Genomic DNA, 17,586 nt, shown 5'->3' with positions numbered 1-17,586 from the left:
TCTGTCTATACAGGGTATTTCCTATATTTAATGATTTTCGTTCCGGTTCCTATACTGATTTGTTAGGATGCCTTAAGTCTCTTGTAGTCCACTTTTTGTAATGGTTTGCAAAAAGTTGACACAGTGCAATTGTTTGATCAATATTGGAAATGATGGGCAGTCAACTATAAAACAGCATGTAATAACAGTTAAGCATGAGAGATATAAATTTTCCACTACTAGCAAAGAAGACGATAAAATAAGATTGTTATTAAGAAGAATGTGGGTGAAAAAGATTTTTAAAAATCAAAGGAGAAGTTGTAGTGGTCTTCCACACTGGACAGTATCATCTGTCCTCCAGCTCACAATGCTACTTACAGCCTGTGTCTCCATGAGGAATGTTCAGTGGACAAAGGAATCAAATAAATTGGATGAGACTACCCTGGAAACTATGAAACAAACTAAATGGAATATAGAGGATAATTACAAGGAATTTTATAAACAAATACTACAAAACAAGGAAAAGTTAAGAAGAAGCAAATTACCAGGTAAGTATACTTAAAGAGGTATGAAACTTAGTTATAATTTCCTTCAGAAACACAACAAATGATTTTTATGTAAGTATGTCCTATGCAACATTTCCTTCTTATTTCAGTGTATATGTGCATAGGGAGTTAGAAATTTTCAAAATTTACTGAGCCAGATATTGTTTACTAAATCTAGCAAGCCTACTTTTCCACGTTATATTACCTAATAACCCTCTCAAGTAATTTCTGCTACTCATCCCCTCAATGGTAAATTCTGCATGTTGGGAGGACTTTTTCTTTAAGGGAGAAAAATTCCACCAGCAGAATAATATTATAAACCTGAATTGGGATATGAGACAGCCAATTGGCCATTTTGGGCTCCTCATGCCACTTAGAAAAAAAGTGAAATGCTCTACTGCCCAGGTGATGATGATTACTATTTTTTACTAGAGGAAACTGAGTTGCTGCTCTCAATGGAATCCTGGAGCACTATGTCCGGAATCTGGGGGATTCTCCAGGGAATGTGACGGTAAATCCATGTCCAAAAATAAACCTACAACAATACAATGAAGGCAGGATCCCTTGGAGAGTCAGACCATTCTGGTTTTGAATTTTTGGTTCATCCACCAAATTAAAAAGCAAACCAAAACAAAGAAACCTCTGCCTAGCTGAAGGTCTGGCAAAGACAAAGGTGTAGGGTGGGTGATGGACAATGAGTGAAAACTAAAATAAAGTTCAACATGTGACCAGTTAAGAAAACAAGAAATCTCACTACTTTTTTTAGGTAGGAGAGATTGACTATACAAATTGGCAACGGGTACAGCAAATATAAAATAGAACTCAAGACTGCTCTCAGGAACCTAATAAGAGTTGTTGATTTTCAGTATTTTCAGCTTTTTACTTGCTGTTAGGATGGAGTGATAACTTCCAGCTTCTTACACGCCAGGACAGAAAACGGAATTCCCTCTATCTGCTCTTATTTTCATCATTTCTAGGGTCTTTGACTTATTTCTTAATACGAATCTAAAACTCGTATGTCTAAAATTACACAAAAATAGGCACATTTAGATATTTTAAGTATCTTCTCTTAATGCCTCAAATCTCTAAATTTTGACTGTCCTGAACTTCATGAAACAGAAAGACTTAAATTCAGATACAATTATCTTAAATTTTTCATTAAGTACATTGTGCACATTGGGACTTTAAAAATACAACCAGACAGTGGCCTCTGTGATTGTTTCCTAGCTATCACTCTAAAACTATTCTCTTTTGATTTCCTGGTCTATAATGCCTGCTGACCTTTGTAAATTTTCATTTTCTTAAGAGCCACCTGGTTTGAGGATTACATGATAAAAAGATGACAAGGAATTGTACCAGCAGACTGCCTTTTGTCTTGACGGCAACTCTTCACTGGGTCTCCAGCCTACTGGCCTACCCTGCAAATTTTAGACTTTGCTGGCTATCACAATCACATCAGCTAATTCCTTTAAAAATCTCTCTCTCCTTTCTCTGTCTCTACAAAAAATGCACGCGCTCACACACATACACAGATGGTTCTATTTCACTGGAGATCCCAATATATCACAGAACTGAACACTTAAAATAATGAGATGATAAAGTGTATGTTAAGTGAATTTTACCACAACAAATGATTTTTAAAATTCCCTAAGAACCTTTATGACGCAAAGATATAGCTTAAAGACACGACTAGAAAAAAGAAGCCAAATAAGAGAAAAATCTAGAACGATGTGTCAGTGGAAGCTTGTGTACGACGCAGATGGTTCAAAATTCTTTCTTTTATAATGAATTCATATGAAACTGAATTTCAGTTTAAATTACTTAGTTTCAACTTCACTTCCCACTTTAAACAACTTTTTCTCATTGTCAGAAAAAAAACCACGTTTCTTACAAACAATGCAGCTCTAATGCATAACAAAGCCTTCCTTATTTTTATTTAGTGTCATTCCTTTGCACACACATGAATAATACTAAAAATATATTCATGCACTCAGTGAAAACAGTCATAACAAGGAAACCTGTAGGATTCCCTTTATATGAAATTCTAGAAAATGGAAACTACAGTGTCTACCTGGAGATGGCAACTTGGGTAGGCTTGGGAGAGAGAATACAAAGTGGCTAATGGAAACTCCATTAAGTAATGTACATGTTCATTATTGTGACTTATTTTTGTTGTTGTTGTTGTTGCGGTACACGGACCTCTCACTGTTGTGGCCTCTTTCGTTGCAGAGCACAGGCTCCAGACGCGCAGGCTCAGCAGCCATGGCTCACGGACCTAGCCACTCCGCGGCACGTGGGATCTTCCCGGACCAGGGCACGAACCCGTGTCCCCTGCATTGGCAGACGGACTCAACCACTGCACCACCAGGGAAGCCCTCGTGACTTTGGTGATAGTCCCATTGTGCACACAGATGTGAAAATACATTTTACAATTTTAATATGAAATTGAGTATGTCAGTACCTCAATAAAGCTGTCAATAAATATTCCATATAAAATCTGGATCTCCCCTTCTCTAAATAGCATCATATCAGGCAAATTTGTATTGACCATCAGAATCCTTCCCCATGTCTTAGGTCAATTCTGATTCTTTCTCAAAACAGAAGAAAATGCTGACAAGTGCTTCAACATGGGGAAATTATGCTAAGCTAAATAAGCCAGTTGCAAAGAGGTGAAAACTGTATGATTATACTTGTATAAAGCATCCAGAGTAATCAAATTAATCGACTGAGTGTAAAAAAGAGGTTGCCAGGTGAGGTAGGGAAGGAGTAGAAAGAGATGTTTAAGAGGCATAGTTTCATTTCTGCAAGATGAAAAAAATTCTGGAGATTAGATGTGAATTTTTAAACACACTACACCCAACAATTTAAAAGGTAGAGGGTAAACTTTGTTACATATATTTTACCACAGTCAAAGAAAAAACAATAGTTCTCAGGGACAGATTAGAGCAGACGTTTTGCTAAAGTCTTTCCACATTTGCAATACTCTCTCTGGTGCGAACTTTTTGGTGCTGAATGAGGTGGGAGTTTTGGCTGAACATATGCCCATATTTGATGCACTTAGACCTTTCTCCATTGTGAAATAGATGTTTAATGGAGTTGGAGTTTCACCTGAAGACTTCCATTCACTGTACTTAGAAGGCTTTCGTCTGGTGTGAACTTGATGTCTAACGAGTGGGGAGCTGTACCAAAACAACTTTCCATGCTCACTGTACTGAGAAGGCTCACTCCAACATAACTCATGAGGTACTTCTTCAGTGTTAGGAGTAGTACATAATTTACCATAACCTCTGCACTTGTAAGGTCTTTTGTTTTTTAATTGAAGTATAGTTGATTTACAATGTTTCAGGTGTACAGCAAAGTGATTTAGTTTATATATATATATTATATATATATAATTCTTTTCCAAATTCTTTTCCATTATAAGTTATTACAAGATACTGAATATAATTCCCTGTGCTATACAGTAGGCCCTTTCATAAGGCCTTTACCACTGTGAATTCTCTGCTTCATGAGGTTGGAGTTGTATCTAATGAATTCCCCACATTCACAGCACTCATATTGTCTTCAGTGTGGATTTTCTGGTGATGAACAAGGTGGGACTTCCTAATGAAGGCTTTCTGACATCTGCTGCACTCATAAGGCCTTTCTCCAGTATGGATTTTCTGATGCTCAACAAGTATATGCTTGTGGCTAAAGGCTTTCCCACACTCTCTGCACTCATAAGGCCTCTCGCCTGTGTGATTTCTCCAATGTTTAATGAGGTTGGAGTTGTATCGAAAGAATTTCCCACATTCGCTGCACTCGAAAGGCCTCTCTCCACTGTGAACTCTCTTATGTCTAATGAGTCTGCAGTGGTACCTAAATGCCTTCCCACATTCACTGCACTCATAAGGCCTTTCTCCAGTGTGATTTTGCCAATGTTTAATGAGTTTGGACTTGGACCTAAAGTATTCCCCACACAAGCTGCACTCATAAGGCCTTTCTACAGTATGAACTCTTTGATGTCTAATGAGGGTGGATGTGTACCTAAAGAATTTCCCACATTCAGTGCACTCATAAGGCCTTTCTCCAGTGTGAACTCTCTGGTGTTTAATGAGTGTGGAATTATACCTAAAATATTTCCCACATTCATTACACTTATAAGGCCTTTCTGAAGTATGAACTCTCTGATGTCTAATGAATGTGGAGCTGTACCTGAAAAATTTCCCACATTCGCTGCACTTATAAGGTCGTTCTCCACTGTGAACTCTCCCATGCCTTACCAGTCTATAGTTGTACCTAAAGAATTTTCCACATTCTCTGCACTCATAAGGCCTTTCTCCATTGTGTTTTCTCTGATGTTTCATGAAGTTGGCATTGTACTTGAAGAATTCCCCACATTTGCTGCACTCATAAGGGCTCAATCCAGTGTGAACTCTCTGATGACTAATGAGTGTGGAGTTGTACCTAAAGCATTTCCCACATTCACTGCACTGAAAAGGCCTTTCTCCAGTATGGATTCTCTGGTGCTGAACAAGGTGAAACTTTCTAATGAAGGCCATACCACATTTGCTGCACTCATAAGGCCTTAGACCAGTGTGGATTTTCTGGTGCTCAACAAGGATCTGTTTTTGACGGAAGGCTTTCCCACACTGAGTGCACCTGTAATCACTCTGCCCACTATCAAAAGCTTCCCCACACTCAGTGTCCCTGTGTGGCTTCCCCGCATTGTGAGGGGTCGGCTGCTTCAGAAGGCCTATGCTGCCTGGGAAGTCCTTTCTGTCTCTGCTGCATGTCAAGGTCCTCTCTGCCGAGTGAATGTTGCTGTTGGTAAGAAATGAAGGCTGCCCCTCATCCCTTCTGGAAAGTTTGTCTCTAATCTGCTCCTTCTGGTGCTGGAAAAGGTTTTCCCCACAAATATACAGCCCTTCATCAGGGTACATTCCGTCATGCTCAGGTAGGTGCAAATGGTCTTTGGACAGTGGGTCACACATCTCATAGGGCTGGGCCTTCTTGGTGGATGGATCTGGCTTTGGAGTCCCAACCTCTGACATCCCTACAGAAACACTTTGCTCAGAAGGTGCCTCCTCATCCTGTGCTCCATGCCAACAACCTGTAAGCAGAGAAATGCCGATGAAGTGCATGATTATTTTGGTAGAAGGGGCAGCCCCATCAGAAATGACACACCGAAGACTAAAGCCAGAGAGAGGAAGGTCTGCTGTGCAGAGATGGGCCTGCATAGCTCCCATGATGAGAGAGCCCTGACAATAGGCAAGGACTGAAGGATGAGTTACTGTCTCAGTCCATTTCGGATGCTATGACAAAATACCACAGACTGGCTGGCTTATAAAACCAGAAAGTTATTTCTCACACTTCTGGAGACTTGAACCCACAGATCAGCCTGTACTCTCCTGGGTTGCAGACTTCTCATAGTGTCCTCACATGTTGGAAGGAGCTAGGAGGCTCTGTGGGGTCCCTTTCATAAAGGCACAAATCTCATTCATGAGGGCTCTTCCCTCATGATCTAATCACCCCAAAGGCCCCATCTCCTAATACTGTCACTGCATGGGGTTTTCAACATATGGAACATGGAGGAACACAAACATTCACACCAGAGCAGGGAGGAGAGGCAGGCCTCCAAGTCAACATGGCCATGGCTACTGGTGACAGATGAGCACTGTGTCGAAGGTTGTGCCCAGACCTACAAATACTTGATGCAAAAGAAATGCTAAAGTTCAAGGACTATATAAGGATACATGCAGACCTCACGATATCTTACATATAGGTCAAATGTTGAACATTGCAAAGGGAGCAATGAAACAGAACATGTGACAAGTGAGAGTCACAAAAGTGTGGTTGGAGTGTGACAGAAGAAATAAGAGTGGGGAAGAAATGAGGTGTGGCACTGGTCCAAGCATCAATCAATAGTGAACGCAGGACAGATTCTGAGCTCTGACATCACACCATTTCCCAGGACCTCACACCAAGCCCGGGTACTTCTGAGTGTCTCCTGCCATTGATGTAGTAGTGACCACACTAGACTAGCAGGTACCCAGAGTCCTCCCCATTGCTGCAGGTGAGCATTGATGTGGCACCTGAAAGAGGTTAGTCTTACGTGAAAGACAGAAAAAGAAGGGGCCAGCACATGTAGACAGAGATCCAACACAGGGCTTTTGGCATTCTAAAATTATAAGAACTTCACAGGGGAGACTGTAGTAACAATCAGTGGTTCCCCAAATTAGTAATTAGGTTGGTGCTAAAATTCCTGGCACAGAAGGCCCTAAGAAAAGTCAGCAAGAGGGAGGGGTAAGGCCTGGCACAACAAGAGTCCAAGCATCTAGACTGAGGACCCAACCAAGAACAGGCCAAGTCTGAAGGGGTCTCAGACAAAATCTAGATTTCTGACCCCTGAGCCCTATCTTGGAAGGACTCAGAGTAGAAGAGATGGGGCTCCCTGTGGAGAAAAATGACACTGTACACACAGTCCAGCCCCGGCACCAACAACACGTATGCCAGGAAACCAGGAAAGGAAGCAGTATCCGTGGTCTCAGTGTGGGGAGTACAGAGCTGCCCCCTGGGAAAAGGGAAAGAACAGAGCACAGCTCAGGGAACTGGCTGAGCTTGTGGACCTTACCTAGGGAGGTCACAAGTGCAAAGTTCTCCATCATCACAGCATGGTACAAGTGTCTCTGAGCTTCATCAAGGAGGCCCCACTCCTCCTGAGAGAAATACACAGCCACGTCCTCAAAGACCACACGGTCCTGCCAAAATTGGAAGAGTTTGGTTCATGGACAACTTCTTGTTTCAACTATATTTTTGTGGATTCTGTATTTATCTATTTGCCATCCATTAATTACAGGGCTAAACTAATGCCCAAATTTGTTTACATCTCCCTTGCAATCCAGAGCCCATACTCTCAACCAACTCCTTAACTAACTCTCACGAACCAGGTCAGTATTTCCCCTGCCCTAAAGCAGCCCAGGGCCAGGTAACAGACAGCTGGGGACAGTTCCCATACCCCAGGTACACAGAATTATACAAACTAGTCACCCATAAACTTTTCATCCAATCCTCTCTGCATTTCCCTCAAAAGTCTAATAAAGGCTCTGACCTTTGGTGTCCCTTAGCTTGTGCTCATGCCTCCTGACCGAATCTGGTGCTTCTAGAGGTAGTTCTGTTACATAGTGTACCTCCTCCTCTTGGGAAATATAAGTAATAAAACTGTCTTTTAATGTCCTTGGCCTCTCTGTATCACGACTCACTCGTCTCCACTAGTTAAAATCCTGTGGGTGCAATCACTGATGCACTTCCCTTTCCAGGACCTTCAGCCCTCCCCCTACACATCCATCCCTGCTCATCCTCCTCCCACACGTCCCACCATGGAATATATACCAGGTCCCAGTGGCACCAGTGCCTGCTCTCTCCTTATTACCATTGATCACTGTGTCCAGCACACAGCATAAAACACATGGGGGAGGGAGCAGAAAACCACCACCTAAGGTGTGGAACTGCATGCATGGCCCTACCCCTCTCCTGCCACACAGTTTCCCTGGGGTTCCCCAGGTGTTGACCCTCAGACACATTCAGACTCGTCCCTGTCCTCAAGCGCCCAGTGCCAGGGCCCAGGGCCAACCATTCACACTCCTCCTTACCTGCATCTCACTCGTTGGACTGCACCTTCCTCATGACTCTAACCCTTCCACAGTGACAGTTCCACAGACAGCCCCAGCCCACACCATAGGCACTTCCTTCACCTCCTTATAGGGCACTCTGCACATGGAATCCAGGCAGTGAATGGAAATGCATCCAGCATTCATCTCAGCCCAGTCCTGTCCCTGAACACCAAAGTCCCCTGGGGCCAGGGCTTGCCCAAAGCCCTTCTTAGAAGGCCTCACCACCTGGCCCTGTTTTTTCCTTCCTTCCCAGCCACCCTTTTTATGTGAGACCTCATGTCCCCTTAGCCCTCTCCCTCTTCCGTGTTGCACGAACTGTCCCATCAGCAGTCAGCAACTTCTCTCCTCACGTGAAGCCCAGGTACACCGACCTCCCCACCCACACTGTGACTGCACCCTAAGTCTAGCGACTCTCCTAGCTGATCCCATTTCCTCCCTCAACATCCATCTCATGTTCGCTCTGGCCTCAGAAGACTCTCACGCCTACATCCCGCTGTCATGCACAGACAAGAACACTGTGCTACCTCATCTGTCTTTGTGATGCGCATCACCACCAGCCAGGTACCCAACCCACAGACTTAGTCCTGAGGCCCTTCATTCTCACTCCTTGTCCTCTAGTGGCATCACCACCATAAACTAGAAATGATGCCGCCTAAATCTTACCTTCGGCTTCATCGTAGTCCACACAGCCACTCTGTTGTGGCTGTCTCCATCCTGAATCCATCCTCTGAACTCCAGCTCTCTGTGTAAAAGTGCCCACTGAACACCTCCCCTTGGGTGTCTCTGGAACATTTGTGACGTGGACAAAAACGGACTCTCCTTATTCCACCTGCAAATTCCTCCTAAAGCTGACTTTGCCCATTTTAGTTGATGAGGCATCCATCCTTCCTAACAAGTCCAGAAACATGAAGTCATCCCCAATTCTTCCTATCAGCCCACTTTCTTGAGTCCCTCACTCTCCATTAGATAAAATATGGACAGTACAATACTGTAAATCATCTATACTTCAATTAAAAATATACTGATACATTTTAAAATATAAATAAAACACGGGCAGCTCTAGTTCAAAACACATCCAGAAAACAACCACTCCCTACTTCCATAGCCACCACTCGGATGTAGCCACCACCAACATTCACCTAGATGACTGCAGAAATTCCCCTCAGGTCTCCCTACCTTCACTCGTTGTCTGTCTTTTATTCTACAGCCAGAGGGAATCTGTTAAAACATGAGTCATAGCACCTTCCTCCTCTGCTTCAAACCTTCCATACCTCCCATCAACCTGAGATGAGAGAACCAGGACCTCAGGCTATCATTCAAGGCCTGATACCTGTGAACCCCTATCCCAGCTCCCCATTCCCACCAGATATAACAGAGACCTGCAGTTCTCTGAACATCCCACCTCAGTATCACCTGCAACTGTCTGAACATTCAGAATCCTGAATGTAGTCAGGACTGTCTGCCACATCTTACCCCATCAATTGTCAGAAATGGAACTATTCTATATAACCTGGGACTAAATATAGGATCCTGGACCTGGTGAAAGCACAGGGTCTACAGAGGCAAGAGACAAAAAAGGGATAGAAGTCCTGGGACACTACCATTCCCTGAGGGCATACAGATCAGGATGATAAAACTATCAGGGTGATAATTGGGATGGGTGAGAGGTGGGACCCCTCCATTCACCTGTACAGGGTCCATAAGCATTTCTGCCACTGCCATGGGACCCTGGGGGAAGGAAGCCATGTGAAATGGGTAACAGTGGCAGGATCCTACAGCAGAGCTGGACCACCACTTCTGCCCTACCCTGGTGTAATTAGATCTCAGCCTGAGAGTCTAAGCTCAGTTCCTCACAAAACAGTATTGTCTCTTACTAGCTGAGTGACACTGGAGAAGGGTTAAACCTCCCTGAGCCTCAGGGAAAAGAAAAAGTTTATGAAGATTAAGAATGCTTCCAACCTCACAGGGGTCATATTGTTATCTAACGTAAGGAGTACATACCATGTGTCAGCTATGACTGACCATAGGAACAACGGTTTTGTATATATTTTCAGTGCAACTGAAGTGATACAGTTTTGAAAACTGGGGTCTTTATTTTTACTGCTTTTTTAAGATCTCAGAGGATGTCATATATAAAACTTTGCATTGTTAAGCAAATACCTAGAGGTAAATCAATGCCAAGCCAATTACAAATTGTTTGCATAAATTTAACTGAGTGAACAGGCTTATTTCTAATTACCTACGTGTATGTATTTAGAGGAATATTGATAAATTAGTGTTTAAATTAATTTTCATACATTCTTTTTGCGGTACGTGGGCCTCTCACTGTTGTGGCCTCTCCCGCTGCGGACGCGCAGGCTCAGCGGCCATGGCTCACGGGCCTAGCCGCTCCGCGGCATGTGGGATCTTCCCAGACCGGGGCATGAACCCGTGTCCCCTGCATCGGCAGGCAGCTTCTCAACCACTGCGTCACCAGGGAAGCCCTCATACATTCTTAAGTTAATAAGTTGTAGCAAGGGGCTGAGCAGGCAGGTCAGCTATTAGTTCATTCAGCAACCAGGCCTACCCATTAAATAATCCTCAAAAGGGAGCAGTGGATCATCCCTCTTGCCCTGAGGGTTGGAGGTGAGCTGGCAGTGCCCTCGTCTAGGACCCACTGGCTGCACCACTCTGGCTCACCTTCCCCTTGCTCCATCAGGAGTGGCCCTGAGGATCAGTAGAGCCTGCAAGTGGAGAACCCACACCAGCACACACTGCAGGCTCCACAGAAGGGACGTTCCTTACCCCATCCAGGCCTCCCTTCCTACAGACACAGGCCAGAAGCCCTCCTATGTCAGGTCTGCTCTTTTCTGAAGGGAGCACCAGGGATGCCAGCACCCAGCCCTCATGTACTCCCCTCAAACTCTCGCCCCTCCCTCACCACAGGGCCCATCTCATGTAACAATCTTAAGCCTCCCTGGTGACGCAGTGGTTGAGAATCCGTCTGCCAATGCAGGAGACACAGCTTTGAGCCCTTGTCCAGGAAGATCCCACATGCCGCGGAGCAACTAGGCCCGTACGCCACAACTACTGAGCCCGCGCTCTAGAGCCTGCAAGCCACAACTACTGAGCCCACGTGATGCAACTACTGAAGCCCGTGCACCCTAGAGCCCATGCTCCGCAAGAAAAGAAGCCACTGCAATTAGAAGCCCACGCACCACAAGGAAGAGTAGCCCCTGCTCACCGCAACTAGAGAAAGCCCGCGTGAAGCAACAAAGACTCAATGCAGCCAAAAATAAAAACAAACAAACAAAACAATCTTAAGCCTCCCTCCTCAATCTGATCCCCAGGCCATGCCCTGGTCCAGTCCACACCCTCCATACCTTTGATATTTCCAACACTGTCCCCTTCCTCTACTTCCAGACTTTATGTTCACCTCCACATATGGTATCTCCATTTGGTGACATCTCCATCTTGATACATGTCAGGATCAACATGTCCAAATACAACTCATGATCTTCCCCCCGAACCTGCTCCTCGCGCTGACTTCCTCATCTCCCCACTTTCAGATGTTCAGGCAAAAAAATTTGGATGGTACTTCATTCCCTACTTTTGCTTACAACCGTATTTTATGCAGCAGGAAATCCCATTTACTCCAAGTTTGAGATTTCTCCAGAATCTCATCCCATCTCCCAGTGTCGCACTACCTTCCTGGCCCAGCCCCTGCCATAATTCTCCTGGGGTCTATCGCGGTGGTCTCTTCAGCAATCTCCCTGCCTCCATTCGCATCCTATTCTCCCAATTTTTAACTTCTAACTCTGAACACGGTTCTCCCATCCCCAATCCCTTCACAACCTTCCATGGATTCTACGTGCTCAGGTTGCCGTTTCAGGTGAGACACCTCGTCCCCCTCTGTCCCCGACAAAAGGGACCCCAGGTTTCCCCAATGCTTCCGACTCCGTAGCACCTGCAATCCGTGCACCGGCGGCCCCGAGGGTACTCTCTCCCTCACCCCAGTCCACTGGTGGAAAAGGGACCCCTCCCAAGGCCGCCCTCTGTTCTGGACTCTGGGGCTGACCGGCAAGGAATTGAGCGGACCCACCTCCTTCCGGATTTGGGACTCGGAGGCGGGGGTCGGGCCGGGTGGGGGCTCGGGAGACGCAGCACCCACCTGAGCCGGCCTCATCAGGGCCGCCTCCGTCACCGGCAGGTGGGAAGAACGGAGCCGGGAGAGGCGGCGAGCGGGGCGGGAACTAGGGCACCGTCGTCAACTACGGGCGCAGGGGGCCTCACAGCCGCCTCTGGGCAGCGGGGCCAACTTCTCTCCTCCCGCTCTTCGCTCCGTCACCTCGGTGCCCGCCAAGCGACGCCGACACCCTGAACCGGTGAACAGCCCGACAACCACCCAACCACTACCAGAGACAACGCCGGAAGTCCCGCCCCCAGGCGATGAGCACGCACGTATGCGTCCCCCCCCTAAGCTTTCATTGGCTCAGTCACCGCCGCTTCGCACCGTAGCTGCTTCTGGGTAATGTAGTTTCCTCTGCCACCACTTATGTCTAAGATCTGAGCAGAACTCACTCCCTAAGTGGCTGGTAGTGGCTTTGAGACTCCTTCAGGGGCTCTGAGAAGCGGAGTTTCCTGTCTCCAACGGTGGGCGGGGCGTCCCCTTATCTTAAAGGGGACGCACCCAGATTTCTGGAGAGCAGTCCAGGAATACTTACAGAAAGTTTAGTGACGTGTTATTTCAGACTGTGAAACAGAGCAAGTTCCCAAATCTACACATCCAAAGGGACACACTATATTATAATGATACTCTATGTGCACTCATGGCTGTCAGCTATGCTGTCGCTTTTCAACAACTTGAAACCTAACAGGTCCCTATGAGACTTTCCTAGAACAGATTCCTCTCCCCCATCCCATGTCCTCTGACTGCCTGTTGTCTGTAGAAAAAGTGTAGCCTCCTAGGCCTCCCGGAGGCAGGAAAGACAGGGACAGGCCCAAGGACAGCCTCTTCATGCATAAGGATTAAGCAGAATCAAAACCACCTACTTGTTTTGCACTTAATGCGGCCATGGTGCATGGAGGAATGGCTGGGGTTTTTTTTTTTGGCGGTGCTGCGCTCTTGTGGGATTTTAGTTCCCCGACCAGAGACAGAACCCCAGCCCACGGCAGTGGAAGCGCCGTGTCCTGACCACTGGACAGCCAAGGAATTCCCTGGAATGGCATCTAAAACAGAAACTTTGCAACATCTCAGCAAGGAACTCTTGACGGTGAAAACCATGGAGCCAGCGTGTGCTTTGAGGTAGGAGATAGATAGGCTTCGGGGTAACCTGCTGCAACTGGTTTCATGCTGACCCTTTTGATAAACTACTGTTGGGTCTAGGAGCCCTAATTGGATGAAAGATGAGAGGGTCCACCCCAGCCTCCACATTCTTGTGGTCAAGATTTCCCAGCCCCACACATGCGCAGAGGGGGTTCTCAAGTCGTCCTCTAGTAACTTTGGCTACATTGTAATATCATTATAATATCATTAGCATTGCAATTTTGACACCCACCCCCAATAGGTTTTGCTTAGGTGTTCTTGGGAAAGATTCAAAATGGAGCCTGGTGGAAGCCCAAATAAGGAATTGCAGATGACACTATCGTAGGGGAGGGAAAAGGGGAGTCACCCTGGCCCAAACCCTGGAAGATTAACCCCATACTAACAACCTAAGCTGCCCCTATTGCACGCAGCTCACTCCGTGAGCTCGCCTTGTGCTTTCTCACATGTACTGTGCTTCTAATGAATTCTGTGCCTGCCTTGCAATCTTAGTCTCTTTGTTGAATTCTTTCTCCAAAGAAAACAAAGACCGAGATCCTCTCGTTAGCTAAAATCATTCCCTGAGTTCCAGAGAGTAAATTTAATCACAGAAGTGAGAAAATCCAGAAGGGAAGTAAAACAGTCAAACAAGACAAAATAATAATTGTTTACTTGTTAAACAAAGTCAAGGACTTTTAGTTCCTCTTCAAGGGTTATAGATAATATTCTGAGCCATGACCTTTGAGCTCTTTTACAGATACTGAAACCTGCACCAAGTGGGAAAAATGAACTACATGCAGCCTGCAAGCACATAAACACCAGAATGGTTGGAACCAGAAGGTTGGTGATGTTGACTCCAGATTACCTCACCACCAACCAATCAGAAGAATGTCCACGAGCTGATCACACACCCTACAACCCCCTCCCTCATCCTATCTTTGAAAACCTTTCCCTGGAAGCCTTTGGGGAGTTCGGGTCTTTTAAGTACTAGCTGCCCTGAATTCCTTGCTTGGCACCCTGCAATGAACACTGCACTTTCCTTTACCACAACCCGATGTCAGCAGATTGGCTTTCCTGCCTATGGGCAAGTGGACCCAATTTTGCTTCGGTAACAGACTGAAGCTCTGTATTCGGTTTAATGACCTTCAGCATATTTGGTCCAGGACAAGAAAGAAAAGACTTCAGATAGAGCCATGGTAGAGATAATGGAGGAAGAATGACAGGAAATGCAGAATTGCTTGAAAGGGTGAAACTGTGACTCTGGTTCCCAGAAAAACAGCTTTTCTGGCTGTACAGTCAGTGATTCTGTCTGAACCTAGTGAACAACACGTTTCTTCAAACAATATTTATTACTCCATATCTGAGATATTTTCCAATTCTTTTAAGAATCTGAAACCTACCTGAAAAAGAATAGTGATCTATCACATTCCATCTTCTGCCGGGACACTGTGTGATCTTTTAATAGAGCACGTGTACAAGGGGAGCACCTTGCCCCCAAGACAAATGTGTGGGATTCTAGTCTCTCCTCTTCTTGCTAGAAGTTATTTATCACTTCACCTCAAATTGCAGCAGCAGTGTCTTCACAGGGAATTTAAATTATCTGAGAAAAACACTTGTGAAATGGAAATTACTGAAAGGTATTATTGATTATGTAGTTATTAAAATAAAGCAGCAGAAATAGTTCTAGAAAAGCATATGTGTGACATGTAAAAAAAAAAAAAGTTAAGATCTTAGCCAAGTTTAAGCAAGAGATAGTGAAGTCTGAAAAGCCAGAAAATGAAGCTGAGCCTGTGGCTTTTCTCTCCAAAATGTGCTTCTTTTTAATACTTGAAAACATGGCTCATTAACTGCTTGGAGTGATAGATTGAGACAATCTTTTGAAAGTCTTGCCAGAAACGTGAGAATGAATACGGAAGCTATGTTGTAGTGTGTATTTACTGTTCTAAGAAATGTTCAGTGAGCACCTACTGGGTTTTAGGCACAATTGTAGGTGAATGTGACACATGTGGAATAGGTTTGCCGGCTGCTCTGTGTATGCAGGAATGTTGCATATTTCCTAAAATTCTGTATTTGTCTATTTAGCATTCTTTTGTGGCAAGGCCAAACAAATCATTTCTCTCTCTTGCAATTCAGTTTTCACAGGCTCTCAAATATATTGTATATTTAATATTAATATTACATATTATAAACACCCCTAGGACAAACCCTAACATGTGTTTTTTCTTCTTGCTAAATAAGGGATGTGTCCACCTAGGTATTCTGTGCTTCTTTAGCCATAAAAGCATTGTAGAAATTAAGTAACCTCCACTAAGGAAAAGTAAAAATAAGATAAATTCCCTAAGAAAAGGACATAGAAAACGGACCCAGTGTGTCTAACAGGGACCCAAAATAAAATGGAGTCGGGAGGGAGGGGCCTTCCTCCCCACCCCCGCTGGGCAGCTCCACTGTCCGCTTCTTGATTCTAAAATATTTCTAGTGCAATGATGACCCCCTTCTCTCCTTGGCCTAGGGCAGCCCGCCCCCTCCATAGAAGGGCTGTTGATCCAAGCAGAGAGGGCCAAGGGGCCAATCTGGAAAGGCCAGCAGAGGCCTCTCCCAATACTCTTGGGGACAAAATATATTTAATGGTTAAGGGACTCGTCCCAAGTCTGACAGCTAGAACAGTAGAAAGGGCCAGAAACCCTCCCACACAATCTTGAACCTACTCCAGGACTAGGATCCGAGGGTAGTTGATCTGCACCGTTGATTCAGTATAGTTCAGAACTCCGCCATGGCATAGATATTTTTATTTATTTATTTATTGACTGCACCATGCGGCACTCGGGATCTTAATTCCCTGACCAGGGATCGAACCTGTGACCCCTGCAGTGGAAGCACGGAGTCCTAACCACTGGACTGCCAAGGAATTCCCCGGATTTTTTTTTATAAATTTATTTTATTTATTTTTGGCTGCATTGGGTCTTCACTGCTGCACACAGGCTTTCTCTAGTTGTGGTAAGCGGGGGCGACTGTTCCAGTGCGCGGGCTTCTCATTGCAGTGGCTTCTCTTGTTTGGAGCACAGGCTCTAGGCACGTGGACTTCAGTAGTTGTAGTACACGGGCTCAGTAGTTGTGGCTAGCGGGCTCTAGAGTGCAGGCTTAGCAGTTGTGGTGCATGGGCTTAGCTGCTCTGCGGCATGTGGGATCTTCCCGGACCAGGGCTTGAACCCGTGTCCCCTGAATTGGCAGGTGGATTCTTAACCACTGTGCCACAAGGGAAGCCCTCCCTGGATATTTTTAAAAGAAAAAAAAGTTTTCTTTTCTCCCTTTTCCTGAATATATGGTAAAATTCCAAGTCTTCATCACTGCCTTTCCTTTGGAACCACATCTAAAAGAGAGTAGCTTGTCCTACACTGGTCTACACTTATGGCTAAATTTTCCTGTATTCCTAACTGTTCTGTATATGCTGCATTTAGACTTACTTATGGCAAAGAAGGCATTCTTTTAAATGAAAACAAATCTCAATAAATCATGAAGATATATAAAAGCTACATACACCTAAAAATCTCTGAATTCAGGTCCCATTTTCTGTTACATAGGAGTGAACAGAACTCCCACACCCACCCTTTTTTAACATAATAAAAGGGCCTTAGCATGGTTGCAACTGTCATCACTACAGTAAGCTGGTTTATAGATGTTTTCCATTGAATATCACAATAAAGAGTACCTTGTGTTATGAAAAAATTAAATAAAATGGAGTCAGGCAGTCATGACAGACCTGGTGTTCAGTCATGTACTCTGTGTTCTTAGAAAAACCATGACCAAAAACTGTAAGGACTTCAGATTCTGCTAAGGGTCCTACCTAGAATAGTCCCTGAGGAGAAGCTCTGATAACAGCCAATCATCAAAAACTTGAAGTCAAGCTGCATATGTTACTGAACCAAACTTGGGTCCACTTGCCCCATGCACAGTAATGCCAATCTACTGACACTGGGTTGTGGTGAAGGAAAGTACCAGGTTTATTGCAGGGCACCAAGCAAGGAGAATGGGTACCTTATGCTCAGAAGATCTGAACTCCCTGATGGGCTTTCAGGGAAGGGTTTTTAATGACAGGAGAGGGTCACAGGGTGTGTGATCAGCTCATGAACAA

The 17,586-nt window shown here is 45.0% G+C and overlaps 1 protein-coding gene across 1 annotated transcript; it reads right to left on the bottom strand.

Moving 5' to 3' along the window:
* Window positions 1-3,396: 3,396 nt before the first annotated feature.
* LOC113615255 (zinc finger protein 548-like) lies at window positions 3,397-12,597 on the bottom strand. Its single transcript, XM_027097482.1, is given in 5 exon segments — window positions 3,397-4,090; window positions 4,093-5,616; window positions 7,138-7,264; window positions 8,840-8,918; window positions 12,327-12,597. Coding segments are annotated over 4 exon segments (1,773 nt in total). The 5' UTR covers window positions 8,852-8,918; window positions 12,327-12,597; the 3' UTR covers window positions 3,397-3,980.
* Between the last annotated feature and the right edge of the window lie 4,989 nt (window positions 12,598-17,586).

The sequence above is a fragment of the Aethalodelphis obliquidens genome, unplaced genomic scaffold, assembly GCF_003676395.1.
Source record: "Aethalodelphis obliquidens isolate GAN/ISIS:26980383/991018 unplaced genomic scaffold, ASM367639v1 scaffold113, whole genome shotgun sequence".
Taxonomy (NCBI): domain Eukaryota; kingdom Metazoa; phylum Chordata; class Mammalia; order Artiodactyla; family Delphinidae; genus Aethalodelphis; species Aethalodelphis obliquidens.
This window is presented reverse-complemented; position numbering and strand designations above follow the sequence as displayed.